The 24856-nt window shown below is 40.7% G+C and overlaps 1 protein-coding gene across 1 annotated transcript; it reads right to left on the minus strand.

The window, feature by feature from the left end:
* Positions 1 to 10302: 10302 nt before the first annotated feature.
* Positions 10303 to 24450, minus strand: LOC138612181 (leucine-rich repeat-containing protein 52-like). The gene is made up of 2 exons (XM_069685494.1): positions 23461 to 24450; positions 10303 to 10654 (listed from the first exon to the last, which is right to left on the minus strand). Exons 1-2 carry the CDS (start codon positions 24110 to 24112, stop codon positions 10326 to 10328), a joined length of 981 nt encoding a protein of 326 aa, XP_069541595.1. The 5' UTR covers positions 24113 to 24450; the 3' UTR covers positions 10303 to 10325.
* Positions 24451 to 24856: the final 406 nt, after the last annotated feature.

A 24856-nucleotide genomic window follows, 5' to 3' on the forward strand; every position in this document is an offset into this window, starting at 1 on the left:
CTGCAACTTGGATTAAAAAAAAGGTAATGTAAGTCATTATACTGAGATACTTTCTCAATATTTCGACTTAGTATCTCAGTATTTTGACTTATATCTCAGTATGACTTACTATCTCAATATTTTGACTTAGTATCTCTAAATAATCAGTTAGTATCTCAATATAATGACTTACAGGACCTTTTTAACCAAGTAGCGCAAACGGGCTTCCTAAGTGCCATACTGAGTTTTTAGCCGCGACTACAATGATTGTCCAAGAAAATGTCTAATACATAAGTTGTTGCAAAACATGTTTTAAGCTCTGGCTGTTGAATTGCTTATAAAACAAGATATAATAATAAGTGAATTGGTGGGTTTTATAGCGGCTGGTCGACATTTTGTTCCCTTCAAAATCAGCCAATTAAGGCTTTTTTTAGTCTTTATGCTAATATGCTAATTTGCCGACTGTAGCTTTAAACTTACCACTTGTATGAATTGATAGGAATCTCCTCATTAAAATGTAGGCAAGAAAGTAAATATTTCCCAAAATGTCTACTCAGTTATGAAAACAAGAGGAATAAAGATTGGGAGACTGACAGGTGCGAATACAGGATTTATGGGCAAAAATATCTTTAGACAAGATAAATAAAGCATGGTAGGGATAAAGAGAGACATACAGGAGATAAGAGGAATAGAGTGAGTCAAAGGAAAGTGCAAAAATACCACAGACCAATTTGCAGATTCCCTGTCTCACTTTGAAACATCATTGTGCTGCTTTTGAGTTGGAGCTTAGTCTGAGTAAGCACGTTGTTATCTCTCTTCTGCAGCCATCTCCACTGGATTATCATAATTGTGGACCTGTCTGGAGACCAAGAATACACTAGCATTCAATACAACACATGTCCAGCTGTGAGTGTGTGTGCATGTGCTCGCTGTTTGTGCAGCTATGTCTGCGAGCTTACGAGGCCTCAGTGTAGGACATGCAGGCTTTTGAATAGGATGCTAATTAGACACTAGTTTCACCTCAAAATACCCAGAGAGCAAAAGAAGGGGGGAAGTAGACTCAAAGAGCATGAAGAGGTCAGACAAGACAAATAAAAAAAAAACACTTCTCCAGGCAGAACTGTGACGCACAAAACGACACACCAACTCCTCTCAAATGACCTTTTATTGCTGGGGAAGGATACAGAGTTGGCAGGCCCCTGAGCCTGTGTGCAGATATGTAACAGCAGTAGGACCAACCTCGTCTCTGCCAAGAGGAGGCAGGGGCTGAGTATCAATATGCAGTCCCATAGAAAACATACAGTATGTAACAGAGGATTGAATACAATTATTTCATTCAGTTAAAATAAATCCCAGCTGACAAACAGTTTCTGATAATGACGGAGAAAGTGAGGGAAATTAAACTGGAGAAAAGTCATTCCTAACCTGGAATAAAAACATGCATATTGCAAATTCATGTCCATCTTTCTGTGCTTTTCAGTGCGGTCGGATAATGCAGTGACAAATAATCAGAGCAAAAGAAAGAAAGAACAAAACAGAAGCACTTATTTTACACTGTTTGTATGTTTACAACTGTAAGCATTAGATATATATGTAACTTAATATAAGCAGCAGTTCCTTCATTTTATTTTCCAGCTTAGCAGAACCTCAGCAGTATGGGCGCTTGGATTTGGCAGAGTAATTTTTTGCTGTCGTCCTTATGTGGCAGTGATTAATGATGTAATTTTGTTGAAATAAGTGAAAATAAGCCCCCAGTTTCCAAGCAGCAGCACTCTGGAAATATATCCTCATTTTCAACTTTGGTGTAAGTCATCCCACTGCGCCGTGACTAAAGGATTTTCTTCCTATTTGTGTGTGTGTTTGTGTATGAGTGAGGGTATTTGTAAGTAGATGTGTCAGAGGGCTATTACGGTCGGTTAGAGACAATCTTACTTGATGTCACATCGACCATCTGCAGGCGTTTTGAACTGGCCAGTTAGCCTTCAGCTCAGTGGATGCACACAATGGTGCAAAAAGCACGAGTTACACCACCAGAGGCGGGAGCGAGCCTGCAGGAGCTCCTGCATTCAGTCGCTGTGTGAGATGCATTTCCTCGTCTATTCACTGAACTGACTTTGAGTCACAGCTGTGCTATTGATGTGACCACAGCCAGCTGAGTGCATCTCTGTCCTCAAGCACATCCTGACAACTACACCTCGGCCTGACGAACGTTGAGGTACACAAATGAAAGCAAACATCCAATCTCAAGCACTACAATGTCCCCATCAGTACCACTCGTGTCAATTTAAAGCAAAAGTTCAGCCTCCAGGAGAATATACACTTATTTGCTCTCTCGACAAGAGTTAGTACGCTAAAGCTACAGTCAGTGGACTGTTAGCTTAGCGTAGCATAAGGAAATGGAAGCAGGTTGGCCGAGGTTTGTCAAGACAATAAAAAAGACATTTCTCTACAGAATTAAAAGTGAAAGATAAAAGTCGTGTACATGCCATGGACATTCTTTTTTGTTGTTTTATTCAAATTAGTGAGCGCATACATTTTTATATTCAGGATTCTGACACTTGGGAAAGGTAAGTACATGGCTGACTTTAAAGCAATAGTTCAACATTCTGGGAAATAAGCTCATTTGCTTTCATGAGAGAAAGAGTTCTATGAGGAGATTGTACCCACTCTAATGTCTGTATGCTGAAGCTACAGTAACCTGTTATCTTAGCTTAGCATAAGGACTGGATGCAAGTTAGCCTTGCTCTGTTCTAACATAAAAAAATGACATCTAATTTTTAAAAATCAGAGTGAAAGTTGATAGTTGTGTACATGCAATACTTACGTTTTTGTTCCATTATTAAAATTATACTATGCAAACATTTTCTATTTGATTCTGACACTGGGGAAGAGTAAATATAAGTAGTCGCTTAAATCAACATTCGCGTATTGCTTGGCAGGAGCTTTATGCAAAGATTGTTACTTGTCTGCACTGTTATGCCTGGTAGCTTAGCTTAGCGTAAGGACTGGACGCATGAGGAAACGGTTACCATGGCTCCCTCCAAATGTTAAAAAAAGACATCTTATTTCTATATCTTTTTTCCACATAAAACTCAAAGTAGCATCACTCGAAAACTATTAGGGGTTTGGTGGCTTGCTCAAAAGCAACTTCAGGTTACCAAGGTAGTAACCAGTCCACACTTCATATGACAGGTCCTTGCTGAAGTTCAACTAGCCACTCTCAGGTCTCCAAGCCAGGCCTCTATCATAGACTGTATATAAAAAGTGAACCTAGCCTATTGAAGTCCCCCTTTGCTTTTGGAACTACTGTTTTAAAGCCTCAAGTATTTTGGCTGCAGACATCAAGTTTTTTTGCAGCCAGAAGTAACCATATTTGGACAAGAGAGTGGATAGGTGTTGCTATCCTGCTTAACAGGCTTTTGTGGTAGCTAATTGTACATCACAGGTAACCACACCTTTTTACTCTGAATGGAACCATTACTCACAAAATTAACTTTGTGCTATAGTGAAGAAGACTCGAAACTAGCAATTGAGACCATGTACTTGTTAAGTAAATGTTTACAGAAGTAATAAATCAACAGAGTAGGAGTGTCATTTTTTGGTTTGTATAATCTGACATCTTATTGCAACCAGTGGAGTTGCCCCCTGCTGGCCTGTGAAAAGAATGCAGGTTTCTTTTCACATTGGATTCAGTTTTTAAACCAAGAGGCTACGTCCACCTCTGAGGGGCCGATGAACTGAGCTACTACTGGCCCTAGATATGCTGCCACTGTTGATGCTTCCAGCAAAATCAATAGTCAGGTAGTTCCCTTGGGTTACCAAAAGTTGTTGTTGTTTACACACGGCTTTTTGTACTGATTAATGTTAATTAATGAGCTTACCAGATGCTGGTAGGATTTTTTTTTAAACGTTGGAAAGTCAGGCTAGTCGTTTCCCCCTGTTTCTTGTCTATATGCTAAGCTAAGCTAACAACTGCTGCCTTTAGCTTCATATTTAACAGGCAGGCATGAAGGTGGTATCTATCTTCTCTTCGCTTTTTCAGCAAGAAAACTAAAAAGCACATTTCTAAAAAAAAATAACAAAACTCAAATAGTCGATTTTGTTGTATTGCTGATGTGGGAAGACTCTGTTCTGGTTACAGTCAGTAATGTAGCATCAGAGAGAGAAGAGCACTTCTTTTCCACAGTACATTATTCTCAGAGGTTATTCGTGTTGGAGTCGATGATGGAGGGAGAACTGATGCTTTTGTCTCTGTGTGTCAGAGCACATGCATACATGTGCCTCTAAATATGGTCTGAGATTGCAGTGTGGGGGCGTAAAAAGTGCAGAATATTGGATTTCATCTCATCCACTTAGTATGTCATTGAAGCTCGCCATATTCAGCTTGTGTAAAGTACCTCCAAGTGCCCACATGGAGCGAAAAACTGTCAATACTGAGAGCTTTCAGAGCCTGGTGTTTGCTTTGTGTGCTGTACACGAGAATAGCAAGTATGTACATGAATCTTAAGAATAACTAAATAAAGAGACATGTGGGTATACCTTGTCGTTTCATCTGTGTCACTGTGCTGAATTAGAGCAGGCTGGCCTATTTCCAGACCGCACCCTCACCCCTGCCTGTGGCGTCACGTGGCTTCATCAGTGCACTTAGCAGAATTCAAAACACCCTCACAGTTCAGACTATATGCTTGTAATGTATGTGGATATAAATTAATTTAATACACAGACTCCAGTTGACATGAACATTATGCAATGCAGTTTGTATATACTGAAAGACCTCATGCAAGTATTACACACAGAGCCACGAGAGCAACCAGCAACCCAGGGTTCAAATGTTCAGAGGCATCTCTGCATAGTGCTTTAGCAGCAGCTTACAGGTACAGCACATGGGTCACTAGATTAGATTGACTCTTTTGGCATCCAGTGACGTTTGAGTATGTTTGTTTAGGTTGGTACATGAATAGTGCTGCATACTGCCACAGGGCAAGATCGATCCTTTATATGACGAGGGAGCGCTAACAAACACACGATTCAAGTGTGTTGTATATCTGTTGTGTTATGAAACTAATATTTCAACAGAGACTTAATAAACATTTTCTCTAACCACTCCAACTTATAATGTTGAATGTTCAATTTTAGAGAAGCACTGATGTATTTCATGACATTAACAATGCATGAGGGGCCCTGAAACATGAGCACCTAGGTGGAGGAATACAATCCTCATTAATGTTATTAACTACACGTGTGCCTTTATTGCACTGAAGGTTATAGGTTGTGTCCGCTCCTCACTGCTCACTATAAAGGCAGTTCTATCTAGAGGACTTTAAAGTGAACTCGTCAGCTAAATGAAAAACACTTCTGGGCAAGACTTGGGGCATTTTCTCTTCGCCAATAATTACATCATCTGTTTTTTTTTCCCTTTCAGCTCAATGCATGATGGTATAAAGTGCTGGGCTAGTGACCAACAGTTGTACACCACTTAAGGATGCATTGTGGAATTAATTTTTTTTTAAACATAATTTTTTTGGCTTTTACCTTCATTAGATAGGACAGCTGAAGAGAGACAGGAAATGTGGGGAGGACAGAGCGGGGGATTGCATGCACCAAATGATCACAGATTGGGAGTCGAACCTGCGATCAGTACATCGAGGCCTGTAGTCTGTAGCCCTTTTTACACTGCGGTTAGGCCACAGCGGCGTAACGAAGCTCCACCTTTATGCTGCCTTTATCATTTTACACTGGGCCAAGCAACCTGACCTGCCCCAGTGTGTGTTTTTATATCCCGATGTGGCGTTGTGGAAGCAAAACTTGTGTACGTACGTGTAAACAAACAGCACGTGCTTCACATACACACACGCAGCGCTGTACCGCCTTGCTGGCTCTGCTGTTCATGCTGATGCTGTTTTGCCTTTGTTACGCATCTGTCACTACCGCTGACGCCGGCTCAGAGGTTGAACGACTACGCCCAACCATTCCACCTCCATGCGTTCTACATGGAAGACGTAACAGAGACGTAATAATCCCGCCTTGAACTGGCAGTGGATAAGGGGCTAGTGTATATGGGGCATCTGCTCTACTTAGCTAAACCTCCTCCCTGCATTATGGGATACTTTGAGTCCGCTATATAGTGTATAACATTCCTCACTAAAAGCTCAAAGCAAAAGTAATTAATATAATAAATCATGCATAAGATCTTAGGTTCCCTGAAACCTGAAAACCTAAATGGAATGCAGCCGTCTTTAATGTAACTAACCTGTGCCTTTCATGCTATGGAAGTTATGAAGGTCTATAACAATCCAAACAGGAAATAAACGTTGCAGCTAACACTTTAATAGCATCCGTATGTAGCTTTGTTGTATATTGTACTTTAATGATGCTTTTTGCTCTTCAGTTCAAACAATAACTTTGTGTTTGTAGCTCATTTTGGCCAACACCCAACAATACGCACATGCGAGTGCCAGCAAATGTGTGAAGAAAGGTTTCTCAGTAGTATTGCAGAACACATTAGAGAAAGACGACACATTGTGCAAAGTCAAAGAGCAGAGTAACTAAATAACTACTCCCACATGATGATAATCCATTTCCTCTTAAAAACATTTGGTAGAACCGCCTCTTTGTCACCCTTTGTGCCCTTATAGTCACACAGTTGGACAGTCCTACAGTTAGTAATTAAAAGTCATATGATTCCAACATAGTGGGTGTTTTTCTAATATGCATTTAACTTGTCATTGTAGAAAAAGCAGAGGTATTCTTAAAAACAATATAAATGGCTCTGGTTTATTTATGTGTCCATCGTGACAGAAAGCCAGCATGCTCAACGCAAGACCCTGAAACTGGAGCAGCTAAATGGAATTCAACCATCATTCATTTAATTATCTACACCTGTGCTTCTCTCAATGTGTTGCAAGAAATCACAATCAGTACAGTAACTCACAAGTTGAAACCTGTAAAATAACAACATACAATGGGGGGAAAACAGTGACAGGATACCCTCCCCCTCTCAGGTCCCTAAAACTTATTGCACAGCTAAAGCACACACACACAGGACAGCAAGTGTCCTAAACACTTCCCTAGTCCAACAAGGATTTGGTTAATTTCCGCTCCTTTCCAAGTTTATAACAGTCAATGCCAATGATGTGGCAACACAGACTGTATAAAAAGATGGACGACATGACAGCTCCCTAAAAGTGAAGCCAAACCCTCTCTATCGCCCCCTGCTGACTGGCTGCAGTATAGGTCATAAAGCCCGCCTCCTCCATGTTAACAGATGGGACATGAGTCAAACTATAAAATCAAAATACACGCCAAATACATTTTTCTCAAACATGGTTTCTGTCATTATAGTTAGTTCTTATCATGCTGATTTATGTCCAAGTGTTTATTTTTCTGACAAGTTTATTTTTAATTAATAATAATAATAATATAATAATAAGTTATTTGATGCTAAAAATAAGGGGGTGTAATGTCATGATTGACAGCTCTGTTGACAAATATGGCTCCTGCAGCCAATCTGTTCCGGATTAGCAGAGTAGACGAAGGACCGTGAGAGAAGACGTAACTAAAACAATCACTACAGTCATTGAAGTTTCCTTAAGTGTTACTACCTGCTTCCGTCCCACACAATAAGCGGCTCTGCTGTTCAATGTATCGACATGAGGGATCTTCACCTTTTTTTCTACAAGTTCAATGTCTGTTTTGGTTAGCGGATGGACGTCAATAACACGGCTCCACCAGCAGGCCTCTACTGCCCAGACTCTTGTCTCCAAATGTGCAAGATGGCAGTGCCTGCTGCAGGGGTAATTTGACTTATTTATTTTTTTTACGATGAGAGGAGCTGAAGTCACGTTGTCCATTTTTATATACAGTCATTGAGTGGTACAGACTGATATCTATAACTATACTGTAAAAAACTTTAAAAAATCTTAAAAAATGTTGCTATTTTTCCTTACACAACTGCTCTCCTATTGCTGGAGTAAAATTCACTTAATCCAAAGGGTAAATTAAAAGTGTAACTTACTACCTTAGAAATAAGGAACATGGGTATTTTTAAATATATGTTTAAAATTATTATATAGTATGTTGATGTTTTTATTCGTCCACACCACATAAGGCTTTTTGGTGCATCAACAGTGCATGCAGAAACAGAGAGGACACTGCACTCAAACCAGTTCCCCGACAATGACAGGATGAAGTAGAAATCAATTATCACACTCTGCTGTTTACTCGACACCCAGCGGGGCTCGCTGCCAAAACAGTCCTCAGCAGCCGGCTCGCAACTTCACAAACACATCTCCAACACAAACCCTGGACTGCAGTTTGTTTCTGGGCTTATAGACGAGGGAGGTGAACTATCAGTACAAAACATACAGCTGCATATACACAAGTGTTTAGTCATCTGCACTGGAATAAATGCATTGTATGAGTGCATCTAATCCTCTCACTTTAAGCAGAACGACCACACCACTTTAAATTTAGAGGCTGTGAGTCACAATTCTCTTACTGTGCTTGTTTCCATTATGGAGGTCCACTGGTGAGTGTTTTGTGTGCAAACAATGCTATTGTAGTAGGAACCATAAATAGTTATAGTCATATAAATTAGTAACTAGTGTATTTATACATTTTATAACAATAAAGGTAGACATATATTGTATATCTGCCTCCCAATAGCTCAAATTCTGTTTTGTTTACTGAGAAAACATGTCTAAATATAGGAAAATAGTTTATTATCACAAAATGTAACAGTGGTGTCGAATGGATGTTGTAACTCAGGCTAAAATTAGGTGTGTCATTAAACAATTATTTTTCAGTATACTATGAAAGGTTTCCCCCTTTCAAAAACAGTTTAGCCTAGCATTAGCTTGCTGATGGTCTGAGTACTGCTGCTTCATTGTTGGTCTAAGCTGGACCCCAATGTTAGCTTAAGGATAAAATACTTTTACATTTCTTGAAATATTCTCTTTGAGTTCGATGAAATGGTTGACAAAACTCTCATATCTTTCTGTTTAATAAAAAGCTAAGTCAGCAGCTAGTTAGCCTAATTTAGCATAAAGACTTGAGACTAGAGGAAACAGCTTGCCTCACTCTGTTTAAAGCTAACCACACTGGAACACCAGCACCTTTTAAACCTTTTTGTTAAGATTATTTATTATTTATTTATAGAACAGCTGAAGAGAGACAGGAAATATTGGGAGAAGAGACTGAGGAAGGACATGTAGCAAAGAGCCAAAGGCGGGAGTCAAGCCTGCGGCCCCTGCGTTCCGGTCTGTAGCCTCTATGGACGTCTGCTCTACCAAACGAGTGAAACTTTTTAACACCTATCTTAATTGTGTAATCTGCACAGAAACCGAAGAGCAACAATGACATTTCATTGTTTAAAGCTAGGTTTGGTGCCGGACTATTTCTTGGCTGAGAGAAGCTGCCGAACGATACAGAAAGACTCTGGTAAATTACTGCTCCTAGACATTCTCCGCTACATTACCTCAAAAACTGTTGTTTAAATACAATGGGATTGTGAATATTAATTAAGCATATAATAAGGGAGCTTTAGATATGCTGATTGGTGGATTTTGTTACCCTTGGACGTAACCAGGCTAGCTGTTTACCCTGTGTTTGTGCGAAGTTAAGCTAACAGACTCTGTAGCTTCAAAATCCATCGACTACTTTAACTCTCGGTAAGACAGCAATCAAGTACATTTCCCAAAATGTTCAACTACCTTACTCTAATTTTCAAGATATCACTTGGCCGGTAGGTGGATTTCGTCATCTCTCAACCAGGCTGGTTGTTTCTCACTGCTTGTAGTTTTTATGCTAAGCTGCTTCTGGCTGTAGCTTCATATTAAACAGACAGATATGTGAGTGGTATAAATCTTCTCATCTAACTCTAGACAAGAACGTCAGGAAGCGTAGTAAATATGGGATATTTGCTAAGATGGCAGATGTGACAATTGATACTGTAACAGAAGCCAGAATGACAATGTGCTAATATTATGCTAATAAAAACAAGCTGCTTCCAACTTGGCTAGTGTAGCCTTTGTCACCCCAAATGACCTCATCCCAGGTCAAACATTAGAAAGTTATAAACCATATAGTAAAGTCAAAAATCTGCATACATGGTCAGTAATAAAGGGCTGGGGACGTCCACAACGGCAGCCCGAGTGTGTGTTACCTGAAAGCACACTTCAAATCAGAGGAATGACACGCCTCACTTCTGTTGAATCCTCTCCCCTCCAGAGTCGAGCCTGTTAAACAGACTCAGTGTGACAGGAGTGTGATTAGACTTCACAGACAGTCCTGGAAGTTGACAGGAGGCACTGTAGGAATCCATGGCGTGCAGAGTGTGAATAAATCTTTCAAACAGTATGTGACGTTTTCAAGTTCCCGTTCCCCTGGTCACTCCTGGCACGCGAGGTGCGGCCCGTCTCGATGGTCTCCTCCTCGTCGTCCACATCCAGCTGTTCGTCTTTCTTCTTGATGTAGCGCTCATAGAGCACCATGATGACGCCCATGACCCAGGCCGACACCGTGCCGGCAGCGAAGATGACAAAGCCGATGACAACAAAGAAAAGATAGTCCCAGGAGCCCAGAGTCTGGTGACATAACGTCCGTAGCTGGATGCCAACCTCGCCCAGACGACGACCCTGCATGTCAGTGGGAGAGCCGCACACCGTCTGGCCCTCATCTGTCACACACACACACACACACACACACACAAAGAAGGATAATGAGGATTAATCAAGGACAATAGAATACATCAACATGCTTGGTTTGGAAATATAATGTATTTTCTATCTTCTTTCATATATAAAAACTCCAGGAGGCTTTTAAACTAAGCTTGGCCTTTGAAAATCTGTATTTATCTGAAACATCTCAGTTCTGGGCTGCACTGTGGTGCGGTGGTTAGCGCTGTCGCCTCACAGCTAGAAGGTTCCTAGCTCAAATCCAGTTCGGACGAGAGTGGGCCTTTCTGTGTGGAGTTTGCATGTTCTCCCTGTGCATGCGTGGATACTCCAGCTTCCTCCCAAAGGCAAACACATACTCGTTAATTGGTGACTCTCAATTGCCTGTGAGCGTGAAAGGTTGTCTGTCTCTATGTGTCAGCCCTGTGATTGACTGGTGATCAGTCCACGGTGTACCCCGCCTCTCACCCAATGACAGCTGGGATAGGCTCCAGACCCCCCGCGACCCTGATCAGGATAGGCAGTATACATAATGGGTGGATGGATCTCAGTTCATAACACATTTCTAACGTGTGTTTCAACAGTTGCAAACCAAAATTCCTGTGGACGCTACGACCAATCAGAGCTTTAAAATGTGCGACACAGCAGTAGGCTGCTACGCTAGCTAGCACAAATTTCAATTAATTTGTGTTTCAACACAAATTAAGTAACTAAAGTATTATCTTAAAACACAAACATTTTGCATGACATGAATCGAACACAATTTTGTTAAATACTGACGCTATAGCCGATTAAAAAACGTAATCAATTTTAAAGCCCCTAAAACGTTGGTTTGCAATCTCAATTTTATTTATTGTTTGAACAAATATCGTTGCAATCCTTTTGTTTTGTTTTATGAAATGGACGCAGTTTGGATAGGATGATGCGCCAAAACTACTTGGTTAGGATTTGGGAAAGCTCATGGTTTGGGCAATAATCAAATGTAAATGTTGTATGTTGGTTTCAAGGGGACAAAATGGTGAACAATAACAGAGGTCACCAAAGCTTTCACTGCTACATCCTGCAGAACCACAACCATCTAAATGGCAACAACTCATAACATGCATGTAAACTCCCGCACACTGTCCAACTTGCAGAAAATACATTTATTTATTTCAACGCAGAGTCCCTTTTACTAGCTGAGTGTGGCTGCACATTTGACAAATAAACGCCATTTAATGTCACGTGTCACATTTACAGTGGCACAGAGTAAACAGTGGGACCAGAATGCTTTAAGTTGTCAAGTTTGATCAGAAGAAACATCAGGAGAAGCAGGACGATAACAAGGCCAGACTGCGTAGTGGAGGAAGAAAGAAGGTAAACGATCAGATGGAGCTTAATGTGCAAGTGGATACACAGCATGCGATCACAGCATCCAGCATGATGATCAGGATGAAGGCCAAAGAAATTTAGCTTGATGCAAAAATAATTAGAGACCCGTCTCATACAGACGGCTGTCCCAAATAAAGGCAGGCTGAGTTCACAGCCTGAAGCGAAAAAAAACCCTGGCTGTTAAATGAAGTTTGACGGTATGATACAGTCTGACGGCTGATGAACTCTGCATGCACAGAAGTGCATGACCTCAGCTTTCTCTAACTGTGCCATGCCCTCGTCAAACCAGCGATTAAACCAAGGACAAAATCAGAAACACAGACGTCTTTCATGTAAATTGACTAATACTGTTTTAACTTTGTATTAACATAAAGTGTTCACGTAGGACCCTGTCAAGCTGACTAAAGCTGACGTTTACCTGCTGATCTGCTTCAAGTTACTTTATTTACATACACCGAACAGAGACGAAGCCTTGGCACATAGTTATAATATGATTTAAGGATTCTTTGATGTTTTGAGAGCCATAAAAAAGTAGCTTAGCTCAAGGAAAATATTTTACATAAGCTATTAAACAGAGCAGCCTGTTTAATATTTCAAGCATATTACTTTTATCGTTTTGCAGAACATTTGTAATTGGCTACAAACTGAGCCGAAGACATAATATATTCAGGTTCACAGATGACAGACTCAAATGCAGATAACGGCTCTTGCATAACGATGTTGCCTGTTTGCCAGCCTGTAAACTGCGGGCTTCTATGTGTACTACAGTCTTGAGTTGATGTAGCATTAAATAACATTTTTTTAAAAAGAAAAAAGTCATGGATGAATTATTCAAAATCTTTTCTCCCTCTCAGGATTAGAGAGTGACTCGGGCCTTTGTGTCTGCCTGAAACCAGATAATAAGGTTTCTCATCATCAGGCGAGGGATATGACTACGACTAAGACCTTACTGAAATCCTCAAATCCTAATGAAAACGTAGAATTTCTTCTCTTTAAGAAACTACAGTGGACGGATACATTTTTAAAAGGCCTATCAGTCAAAATTAAATACTCCACATGACGGCTGTTGAGCTCTGCAGCAGCCGACAAGAGAGGCTTTTTAGAAAATAATCCTGCAGCCTGGCTGAGTCTTTCCTTACTGTGAGCAGAAACACAACAAGAGTGTTGCCGTCTCCATACCGCCAATGTTTTTAATTGGCTTCTGTATTTTCAAAGATTTACTGCTAGGGGGGAATTCCCACTGGGAGAGATCAAAGGACTTTAGGTTTGTGCACGTGGAATAGTTTTCTGTACCCCTGCTTCAGCAGCAACAGCCTCAGAATGCACATTCTCATTTAGCTGGAATATTCTGGTATAAAAATGTGGTTTGTGAAAATCTACACCTAATGATTCTGGGAAAAAATGTAATATATTCATAGAGACGTGCTGCTTTGGTTTTCTGCACCCTGCAAGATATTTTGGGGACGGTGGCGGATCTCAGAATTTTTGTGTGGTATTGTATATTATGTTACATAGTTTAAAACTATGACAGATAATTCATTAATTTTATTTGGCTTCTTTTTTTGGAAAGACGTAAGAGGCAACTCTAATTGTACAAAAAAAAAAATCATTTAAATCATTGGGTCTCAAACTTTTAATGACTTTCAATGTCCATCCGTCATGTTCTCAATCAATTTCATTCAAATCAAAGTGGATAATAAGACATACAACAAAAAGTGTACAAGGCTAATCTTACATTTTTTATCTAATGTCAGTGTTTAGGTTTGGTTAAGTTTGTAATCCCACAACCCACTTATAGTGACACAGTTAATCCATTAACCTACTTCAAGCTAGTTTTTTCACTGCCTATTACTACTTAAACCACGTATCACTTTAGCTAACACCTGGGGTCCGTTTCACAAAGCAGGTTTATTGAAAACTCTGAGTCTGTTAACCCTGAAATGAGGGAAACTCTGAGTTTTCCGTTTCACAAAGGGAGGTAACTCAAACCAGAGAAAGAGGGGTAACTCTAGCCTGTTTCACAGAGAGAGGTAACTTAAGCTCTCGGTCAGTTACTGTAGTAACAGACTCTATGAACCAAACCTGGTCGGGAGCAGGTTTTCTTCAGGAAACTCAGAGTTTCGTTCCGTCTCCTCCCTCTAGAATACAAAAAACTCTCATTCGACTTCCTCATTTATTCAGCCCGTCTCACGCGTGTTTAAGCGGTTACAAATTTTAAAAAAAGAAATGTTGCGTCTCTGTGCTGCTCTGACCCCTTTGAAAAAGTCTTTCATAATTATGATAAAAAAAATCAAAAGACAAATCTGTGTCAAAGTCATAACTTTTTGATTTTTCCACCACTACTGCCGAGAGCACTCAAATAAGACGTTTAATAAGTTATTGGATTTGTTTTTAAACTAACACAATTCAGTTTAATCAACATAAATTATAATGTATGTGAAGTCAGCATCATGGGATAAAGCTAATGCACTTTAAAACAGCCACTGAATGATATTTAATCTGTTTAATATTTAAAATATGACTGAAGTGAGGTTCAGCCATGAGCCTGTTCTGCCTGAGCCGCACGTTTGAATGATGTTCTGGAATTTTTTTTTTAATTGCTTCCACGTATGTTTTTCTCTGGATTGCTCCTAAATTAATATAAATTTTAGCTTCCGGTCGTGATTAAGTATTAAATAAATAGACCAGTTCAAACTTGCAAATTTACTGGAGCAGCAGTTTCTTCCCACGCCGCTTCTCTCTCTTTTGCAGCTGCAGCCGTGTTACTTTATTTTTCTAAAAACATGCTCGTATTCGCTGAACGTGCGCATGAGGATTTCGAGCTCCACTGGTGTGACGTAGGAGGACCTCTTTTTGTGTACCGTTGCCATGGTGAATCGTGGTATCGGGGCTCCATTAATGCTGGCTTTTGATAGTCAGCGTGCACGCACTTAACTCTGGCTGAACCTACTCAGAGTTGATTGAACTAACTCTGATCAGCTGTTCTGGAACCGAAAACTCTGAGTTTCCTATCTCAGAGTAGATCAACTCAGAGTTCAGGGTTAGACTCAGAGTTTGTTGAACCTGCTTTGTGAAACGGACCCCTGGTAATCCATGAGTTTCAGCAATTCATTTCAACTGCTGCTGCCTATCGGTTTAAAATTAACATTCTTGTATTACTTTAAGCCAACTGCTTATCCATTTATGTCAGCTCAATATTTCTACTGTTGTGTTTTGCTTTTAGCTAACAATTTCAGCTATTGTCAATACCCTTAGCTACAGGAATGGTTTCACCTGTTTGCCCATAAAATGTTTATGCTACATATAAACCATCTTTCTGTTACTTTGTTTTAGCTAACAATTTTAACCGTAGATTAAGCTAACACCTGGTTATCAATTCGTTTTAGCTACAGATTTAAAGTGTTGGGCCATCATTTCCTTGCTAAATAAGGCATTTAGCGTTTGTGCATTTTTTACTTTTAGCTAACTATTCTATCCATAGACTATATTATATATCATTTTAGCTAGCACATGGTTATAACTGTGTTTGTGCTACAGATTTGAACTGCTGAGCCATTATTTCTGTGCTAACTAAAGCATTTAGTGGTAATGAGCTTTTATACTAACTCAACTCTCTATACTGTATCATGTAAGCTAACACCTGGTTATAAATGTGGTATAGCTGCAATATTATAGCATATTTCAACTGTTTTCACATCTTTCACCCTTAGCTAACACAATGTCAACAAAATATAAATTACTGTTGGCCACAGCTATTTCACCTGTTTGTCCATTTGTTTTTGCTAATAATTAATTTAATAATTTTTATACTAACTGTCTAAACCTTCTGTTACTTTAGTTAACTATTTTAACCATTGACTGTATAATGTATCATAATTTAGCTAAGACCTGGTTATAAATAAGTTTTAGCTACAGATTTAACTTGTTGAGCCATTATTTGGTAACTAAACCATTTAGCATTTATCATTACCTTTATGCTAGCTGTTTGTCTATTTATTTCTTCTATTTCAACTGTTTCACTCTTACAATTTAAATCATATGCTATCCATTTCATTTAGCTACAGCTATTTCACCTTTGTCTATTTATTTTAGCTGTTCAAATGTTTATCCCCTCTTACCTAGCTATTTATGTTACTTTTTCATAATTTTAGCATTTTTAGCTAACTCCTGGCTATGCATTAGTTTTAGCTAATCATTTTATCTGTTGATCCATTAGTTTGTGATTTTAATAATTCAAGTACCTTAAGCTAGCAGTTTTTCCCAATAATTTAATATTTAAACTGTTTCTCTTTTACTTTAAGCTAATAATTTCAACCATATTGCCATCTTAGCTTTAGCAACTGTTTCACCTGCTTGTCTATTCATTTTGACTGATTATTTGATATGTTTAACAAACCCTTTAAACTATTTATCTGTTACTTTTAGCAAACTTTTAAACCATAGACTGTACTTATGTATCACCAGGTTATGCACTATTTTTTAGCTAATCATTGCAACTGTTCATCATTAATTTCTTTGCAAAATTAACAATTTTACTCAGATCATGTATTATTATAGTAAAGCTTATGGTTCATGAGTTAAATTCAGCATAACAATTTAAATGTTTATCTCTTACATTTAAATACCAATTTATATTTCCATTACCTTTTGCTGCAGTAACTAGTTCCTATTTTTCATTTTAGCTAATTGTTTGAAATGTTTATTGCTTTCTTTCTTTTTTTCCAGCTAACCATTTGTCTTGTTTAGCTATCAATTACATGATAACATTAACTGTTTATTCATTCATTTTGGATGATCATATGTTACTCCTTATTTAGCTTACTATTTAAACCATCACTTTCAGCTAACTATTTAAACTCTTCTGCTTGCTCACTAGTTTCATGCATTCTCAGTAGCAACACATGAAGGTGTTATAACTGACTCAGGCTGGTGGGAGGTGTGATTTGATGGAGGGTGAAAGAGATCATACTTTAGCTTTCAATCAAACCGCTTGACAAATTAATTTCATAGCATGACTGAAATGTGAGTTCTCCTAATATTTTATTCACTCGGTGCACAAATCTCCGTTCTTATCCTCAGAGAAGCTCTTCTGAGGCTGACAGATCTGAACACGAGGCCCGTCAGCTCCTCTCTCTCCATCTCGCTCAGAGAATTCAAAGCGTATACTCTGATCCTCTCAAAGGCTGCTGCTGTGCACTGTTAACACAATATGATGTTACACTCGGGCTACAACAAACAAAACCATCCATGCATACACACAAACACACATGCACACTCCCTCTTAACATGCGCAAACACCCTCCACAAGACTTAACTTTCCCATCCTTTATCTCTGTCTTTGCAGAGTCTGCTTATGTGTGCGTGCACGTGTACATGAGGTTTTGCCTGACAGCCAGGGAGGAAACCCTTCTGGCTTCACCCCCCTCCTCCCCCCTAAGGGGACTTGCATCAAAGCAGAGGGCTTCCCCTCCCTCCTTCCCCCATCCACACTCTGCTCTATTTCTAGATGCTCTCCTTATATAACAGCTGAGGGAGAGTGCTAATCTAGCCAGGAAGGCGAGACAGAGGAGAATCTGTTGGTTCCTTCCTGAAGCTTCCTCTCTCTCTTTCTCTCTCTCTCTCTTCCTTGCCCACTCGTTCGCTATTGATGTGTTTCCTAAACCGAGGAGACAAGCGAAGCCATGTTGCATGAACCAGGTGAGACCCAGACGCAAGATAACAAGACTTTGGAGACAGAGCTCGCAGCCTAAAACACAGTGGACTGTAAAATGTTATCATCTGTTCCCCTTCCTCAAGCACTAAAAGTGTGCTTAAGTGTGTTTAAGTGTCTCTGTGCATGAATCAGTGAATGTTCATTTGTCATTCATTTGACAGATTTACATAATTAGTGAGTTTAAACATCTTGCTGTAGTAATGAGTCCAAACATTAATTTTAAGAAAGATGTTTAAAAATGTGTTTAATACTAACGACATATTTTAGTCATATTCGAACCTGTCTTTCTTTGGATGTTAACAAAACATTAATGCATGCTACAATCCTTTTCTCTTATTGTATCACATGTAAGGGTCAAGTTGGTGAAACAGTCATTAAACCCCTGGAGTCTTTGTAACGACACACCTCAAATATTGTGAATTTTAAAAAAATATGCAATATCATCGGTGCAGGATTCTGGAGAAGCATTATCTTTTGACCTTGGGAATTTGGGATTTCTCTTACGCACAACATTTAAATGGTTTGGTCCTACCTCCATTACGTCACCATGGTAACTTTCACTTGGAAGTCTATAAAATCCACAAGAATATCTTCCTTAACTGATTATTCTATATCCTGTATTTGGGTAGTCAGCTACCCAAAGACAGTGTTGTTTTATAACTATCTCTATCTGGATGTTTAAATTGTGACCTCCCAAGGGACTGCAGATACTTAGCTTCAAGCTAACTCTGGAGCAATGTACCAAATAGTAACATTTATGTTCAACATATTAGATGGTCCCTTTACAAATTGAATAAATAATGAAATACATTTGTATGTATGCCTAATTGTATGTATTGTGTGTGTCAATTCACCATATTCACATGGCAGCCATTTTCCTTTGATGTCACCCCAGGGGTGGGAAGGTCAAATGCTGTTATAATGTTGTAGGCTACTCACCAAAAAAAACATTTGATCATTTCACAGCGTCTTGATTGATCAGCAAAGGAAAAGAGTATTGACAGTGAAAATCCTGATGCAAATCAGGCAATACCATAAATTATAACAACAGAGTTGGTGGCTAATGGTTGCTAACCGGTTAGCCATGGTTCCTAGCTTATTACTGTTTGATAGTGCTACCTATTTGTAGTGTAATATCATACTAAAGGAGAGGCGTTAAATCATACTCAGGATGTAAGCTAACAAGCGGTAATGAACTAAAAAATATGCCATTGTTTAAGGTTAACAACATGACTGATATGTTGTTAGCAAAAATCTGCTTAGTCACAACTATTAACGTTAGCATTCAATTCCTAACTAACGTAGTTATTTCGTTGTCATTACCGTTAGCTAGGAATTAATGTCTTTATTCTATCTTAACTATTTGAATGTCTATCAAATAGTTCTGTCAGTTTAGACGTCGAATTCTAACGTTAGCTGTTTTGTACCATTAGCTAGTAAATATCAGTGTTGTGACCAAGTCGTCTTTGCTCAAGTCCCAAGTAAGTCTCAAGTCATTTGGTCCAAGTCTCAATCAAGTTTTGAGTAACTTTTTCTTGGGCAAGTCAAGTGAAGGCAAGTTACAGGTTATGCCAATCCAAGTCCCAAGTCAAGTCACTTTTTTCCACCCAAGATCCAGCACTCTTACCTGTAGTATCCGGTCTTAATAGACAGAGAAAAGACAAGGTATTAGTTGCCCGTCTAATAATGATATTATTGGCCAACTTATATAAGGTGTTCAAAAAGTATGACAATGAATTGTATCTGTATTATCTGGCACAGACGCAGCCATGATGATGGTCTGCTCTGAGACCGTATTGTGTAGTAATGAGTAAGACTGATGAGGCTTCTCTTTGGGGAAAAAACATCAGGTATCGTGTTGCCATAGCGAGGAGTTTAACTGACAGCCAGCCATTCAATCATGACAATGAAATACCGGGTAGCTTTTTGAGTCGTCAAATCATGATTCCCAGTTTGCGCTGCGTACATACTGGATAGTTAGACAGAAACTAATCATTTCATCACAAAATCATTTTATATTGAGCAGCTAACATTCAAACTTATGAACACACGCAAGTCATCCGAGTCATTGTGCCTCAAGTCAAGTCTCAGGTCATTAACTTACAAGTCCAAGTCGAGTCTCAAGTCATTTATTTTTGTCAAGTCAAGTCGCAAGTCATCAAAACAGTGACTTGAGTCAACTCGAGTCCAAGTCACCAAGTCTCAAGTCTACATCTTAATAAATATGTTGTTTTTGACACATGGCCCGATGTCCCGCAGGGTTTTCACCTTCCATGAAATGATAATGATTTATAATTCTCTTCATTTATGAGATTTGCTATCTGGAACACAGCCGTACGACATGATAGCATCATTTGAGCTTCCCACCTTGAGCGTGATGTCATAGGAAAATGGCCGCCGTGTGAATATGGTGAATATAATGCCTTTCTTCGTGCTTTCCTCGACAACAGAAGTTTGAGATAGTTTGAGGTGTTTCCTGAGCTGTCTGCTTAAAAGAGATGGACAGACTGTGTGTACACATAACAGAGGAAGTGTGTGTGTTTGTTTGTGTGTGTGTGTGCGTGTGTGCGTGTGTGTGTGTGTGTGTGTGTGTCTGTGAGTATATGTATGTATGTGTCCGCCTTCTCTCTTGCTGGCAGCTGTCACTTGAAGAGGCTCCTCTCCAAATTAAACTAGACAAAGCAGCAGGAAAATAGGACAGCTCTTGCAGGACTTGTTATGGATTTGGCCTAAGCTGCACAGGGACCATGGTTTACTATAGCATGTGTGCGATTGTGTGTGTGTGCGTGTGTGTGGGAGATAGAGGAGCAGGGGATGCCTTTTTCAGGAAGCGTGGCGGGTGTATTATAGCTGTGGTGTTGGAGTTATGACTGGCTTCTTGCTCAGTAAGACTCACTATAAATAGCTGCTGCCCTTTTGCATAGTGACACATCCACACCAGAACATGAGCACATTAACTCAAAGTAAGAAAGATTGTTGAATATCAGATGCATCCATCAGCCTGACAGTAATAAAACAAAAGGAGGGGATCGATATTTGATGGTGCAGCTATGATGCATTAATCACATTTGCTGCACAGTATCCTGAAAGGCTGGATTAAAAGGGGATTGATTGGTCATTTCAAGATAAAAGACCCTCTTATTTCGCTCCGAAACTGCAGAGCTGAACGCAGTTCAAACGGCTTCCCGATCTGCCTCCGATCCTCTTTCACCCCTTTTGTCATTTGATAGTCTGAGTGCTGTCAAGCTGCACGGCTGTCACCTGCATCTCATCGTGCTGAAAGCCGAGAAAGGGGCTGAACTTTGCGGACTTTGCAGGAGCGCATGATGGTAAACATACAGCTGCATACTTTGCTCTGCCACAGCTAACATGAGTGTGAGATGATGGCGTGATACGATCAGCTGTGCACACATGACATGGTGTTTTTAAGTAACATGATGTGCAGGAATTCCATCAGCGAGGCCTCTGCATGTGCTGGAAAAGATGTTAGCACGGAGTCACTCCTTCCTTCGAGGCAAACAGCCCTGAAGGCTCCAGTGGTTCTGTGTTAACTAGTTCATGCTAATTTAATTGAAAATGTATCAGGGAGCAAATATAAAGTGCCATGATGAAGCCCTGAAGGTGGGTTATGATGTAATCTTGATGCAATATCATGACGAAAATCATCTATTAGATCTTTATTATTTCAGTGCTGCTGATATTCAGTCATTTATTTAAAGCTCCTGAGGACGATTAGCTGGTTATGAAACAGACTGGAATTAATGCTGATGTCTTTTTTATGAGCTAGAATATATTTCTATATAGTTATTCTTTATTTACGTCTGTTACTGCTGACACCAGGTCAAGAAGCAATTACTTCATTAACAGCCTTTTTTTTTTTAACACTTTCACAGTGAGTGAGACATTTGACGGTTCAAAGGCAGCGGGAGGATTTTTTTTTCGTTCAGCAAAAAAATAAGACGCATAGTTTTTTCTCCACAGGGGTCACCAAGATCAACACAAAATGTTCCCTGTATCTTTATTCAGAAACATAAACATTATGTAGAGAGTGGGAGGCATTGAGGCCTAGTTTTTATCCCGTAACAGGTTAAACGGGCCTGAGAAGGAATGTTTCACAACCTGGCAGCGCTGATTTAAAGCACAGAGGCAATGAGGAATGCAGTTTAGCATCAAACCAGACAAAAATCTGTTACGTGCATGGTATTGTTCATAACTAGTCACAGTTTGGAAACCTTATATAAAGTGCCATCCATCCATTATCTATGCCGTCTATCCTGTTCAGGGTCACGGGGGGGGGGGGGGGCTGGGGCCAATCCGAGCTGTCATTGGGCAAGAGGCGGGGTTACACCCTGGACTGATCACCAGTCAATCACAGGGCTGACACATAGAGACAGACAACCTTTCACGCTAATGAACCTAACGAGCATGTGTTTGGACTGTGAGTACCCAGAGGGAACCCACGCATGCGTGGGGAGAACATGCAAACTCCACACAGAAAGGCCCACTACGTCAGAAGCAAGATTCGAACCAGGAACCTTCCAGCTGTGAGGTGCTAACTCTCTATTTTGTAGACATTCCCAATTAGTGTAAAACACTTACAGCTCCTACTGGGAACAAAGTAATTCAATTCCCATCCCTGGGGCTACATTACCTTTCAGATATAATCAACAATGACGGCCTAAGATTTGATTTGCACTTCTCTTTTTTCTACTGTGCACTGCCATGCGTTTGAAATCGTCCTCTGCCAACACACCCAATGCTTTAGATCTTATGCAGCTTAAATGATGGAAGCGGCTTTACTGGTTGATGTGTATTAATGTTAGTTATCAATAATGTAAACAATGCTAAAGGTGAAACATTAAAGGGCAATACTCGAGCAGCAGACCTGCTTATATCGTGTATAGACTACAGAATATGACTCTAGATATGCAGTTCTATATTCAGAGGGCAGAGATTGAGAGGATAGACGCTCAGCTTAGTGTACAATTAAGATTTATAGGCCTATGACATGCCTGTGATCAGGCAAATTTTCTATGATTGCGAACAACCAATATTAGCAGTATCTTTACTGAGATAGCCTTGTACTCCTTTGTTTGTTTGTTTTGTGTACTCATGTTTGCATAATTTGTGTACACGATGTTCATACAAATGGAGTTGTTCTCATTCCAACACCAGTATCGTTATCGGCCTCTGATGCAGCCTTATATGTGATATCACAAAGTATGTCAATCAATGCACTGATCCAATACCTGAGTATACAAGCCTCCCAATAATTTATTATGTGACGATAGCAGTAAACAACAGTGCAGAAAGTGATGTTAGTCAAAGCAAGCAAACTGTCAACAATCAGGGTTTTTCCACCAAATGTGTTTTAAACGGTATTGGAGAGGTGTCTCACTAATGGCCGATACTCAGGTCAAGGTATCGGTAAGGAAACCATGGTATCACAACATCTCTACATGCCTCTGTGTATGCTACAGGGAAAAATTAATCGAAAGTTTAAAAACACGACAGCTGTATTTCTTGTATTAAAGGGGCTGTCATCTTTTATGGGATGCAGGCAGCCCCCAGCAAATGTCAAAAGTTTACATAAGCAAGCTTTATCTAATAATTAATCACTGGAGCAAAGGTGATTGGCTCTCTGAAGCCTTCTAACTTGACTCTAATGAGAAAGCCTCAGTAAAGGTCACGCTGTGATGACATTAGAATAAAAGAGATTAAAACCTTGGAACTTGAAGCCCTCCAGGTGCACCCACAGACACAGGTCCTCGTTGTCGCACTCGCAGCTCCACGGGTTCCCGCTGAGCCCCACGGAGCGCAGGGCGGGCAGCGCGATCAGGGAGGTGATGTTCAGGACCGTCAGGTTGTTCCGACCCACATCCAGCACCTGCAAGGCCGCGTTCTCCACAAAGGCGTCCGGGTGGATCTCCGAGAGCCCCGGGTTGTCCGTCATCCTCAGCATCACCAGGCTCGTCAATGGCCCGAACGTCCTGTCCTCGATCCGGGTCAGAGTGTTGAAGGAGAGGTCCAGGTAGGCCAGCTTCCGTAGATTCCCAAACGTGGACTCGGATATCTCGGTCAGGGAGTTGTTGCTGCAGTCCAGGTACACCAGATCGGAGAGGTAGTTGAGCGCGAGCGGCGGCAGCTCCACGATGCGGTTGTTGGAGATGATGAGCTGCCGCGTGGCCAGAGGCAAGTTGACCGGGAAGGTGGTCAGGTGCTGCCCGGCGCACTGAACCACCAGCTGGTCATCACACACGCACCTGTCCGGGCAGCCCGTGGAGAGCACCGGGGATGTGCTCACGCGCGTGGCGACGAGGAGCAGCAGAACTATGAGCCGCAAGGGTTGCGCGCTGGGCTGCGGGGCAAGACGCATGACACCGCCGCGGGCTTCATCCACCCCGTTTGCAGAGAGTCATGTTCAGTCACATTCTTCATTGAGACATCCTCACCGAGTTGTTTGTCCCAGAAATGTCCACAGAGGTCAAACCCAGTGCTCGCCCGTGGCAACCTCTCGCGCGTAATGTGTCTCAGTTCATCCTGTCGCTGGTTCTGGATCCAGCGCGCATCCACTGCCTGCTTCCTCACAACCAGCTGCCTTCATGCTGCTTCAAATTTCACTGATTTAACGAGCTTCTCCCATTAAAAAAACACAGCTACTCACCCACTGAATGCTCTCTTAACGTGCTCTCACGCTGCGCTGCTCGCAATGATCACGGTCAGTAACGTGTCTTCCCATTGTGTCGCTCGCGGAAACTGAGTCCAAATGAGCGGAGCGCGCTGAGCTGAGCGGAGCGGCGGGTGGGGGCGGGAGGAGGGGGGACGTTGTGGAGTGAATTCACGCTTTGGAGTGAGCTGGCGCGAGAGGGGGGGAGGCTCTGGGCAGCGGAGGGGAATGCAAATAAAATGTAAAGGGCAGCAAAGTGTAACCCATGCACATGCCTCAGGTGTTTGGAGGCTAATGTGTCTGTTTGTGCGCCTGTAGTGCCGTAAGTATTCACCCTCTTTGAACTTATGTTATGATGTTACTGCAAATTAATATTGATCTTATATGGGGTTGTATGTAATGGGCCAACAGAAAATAGTGTACAATTTAGGGTGGGAGCTTTGAGTGCGTCCC

This window comes from Semicossyphus pulcher, unplaced genomic scaffold (genome assembly GCF_022749685.1).
Source record: "Semicossyphus pulcher isolate SPU_LCO1_2020_fin unplaced genomic scaffold, fSemPul1.0.p SCAF_7, whole genome shotgun sequence".
Classification (NCBI taxonomy): Eukaryota; Metazoa; Chordata; class Actinopteri; order Labriformes; family Labridae; genus Semicossyphus; species Semicossyphus pulcher.

Bases quoted from the DNA above. Each gene is read 5' to 3' on its own strand.
- LOC138612181 (XM_069685494.1), bottom strand. From the start codon at position 24,112: ATGCGTCTTGCCCCGCAGCCCAGCGCGCAACCCTTGCGGCTCATAGTT. The intron at 10,655-23,460 runs GTTTTAATCTCT...TGTGTGTGACAG, and splicing joins GGAGGGCTTCAAGTTCCAAG to ATGAGGGCCAGACGGTGTGC.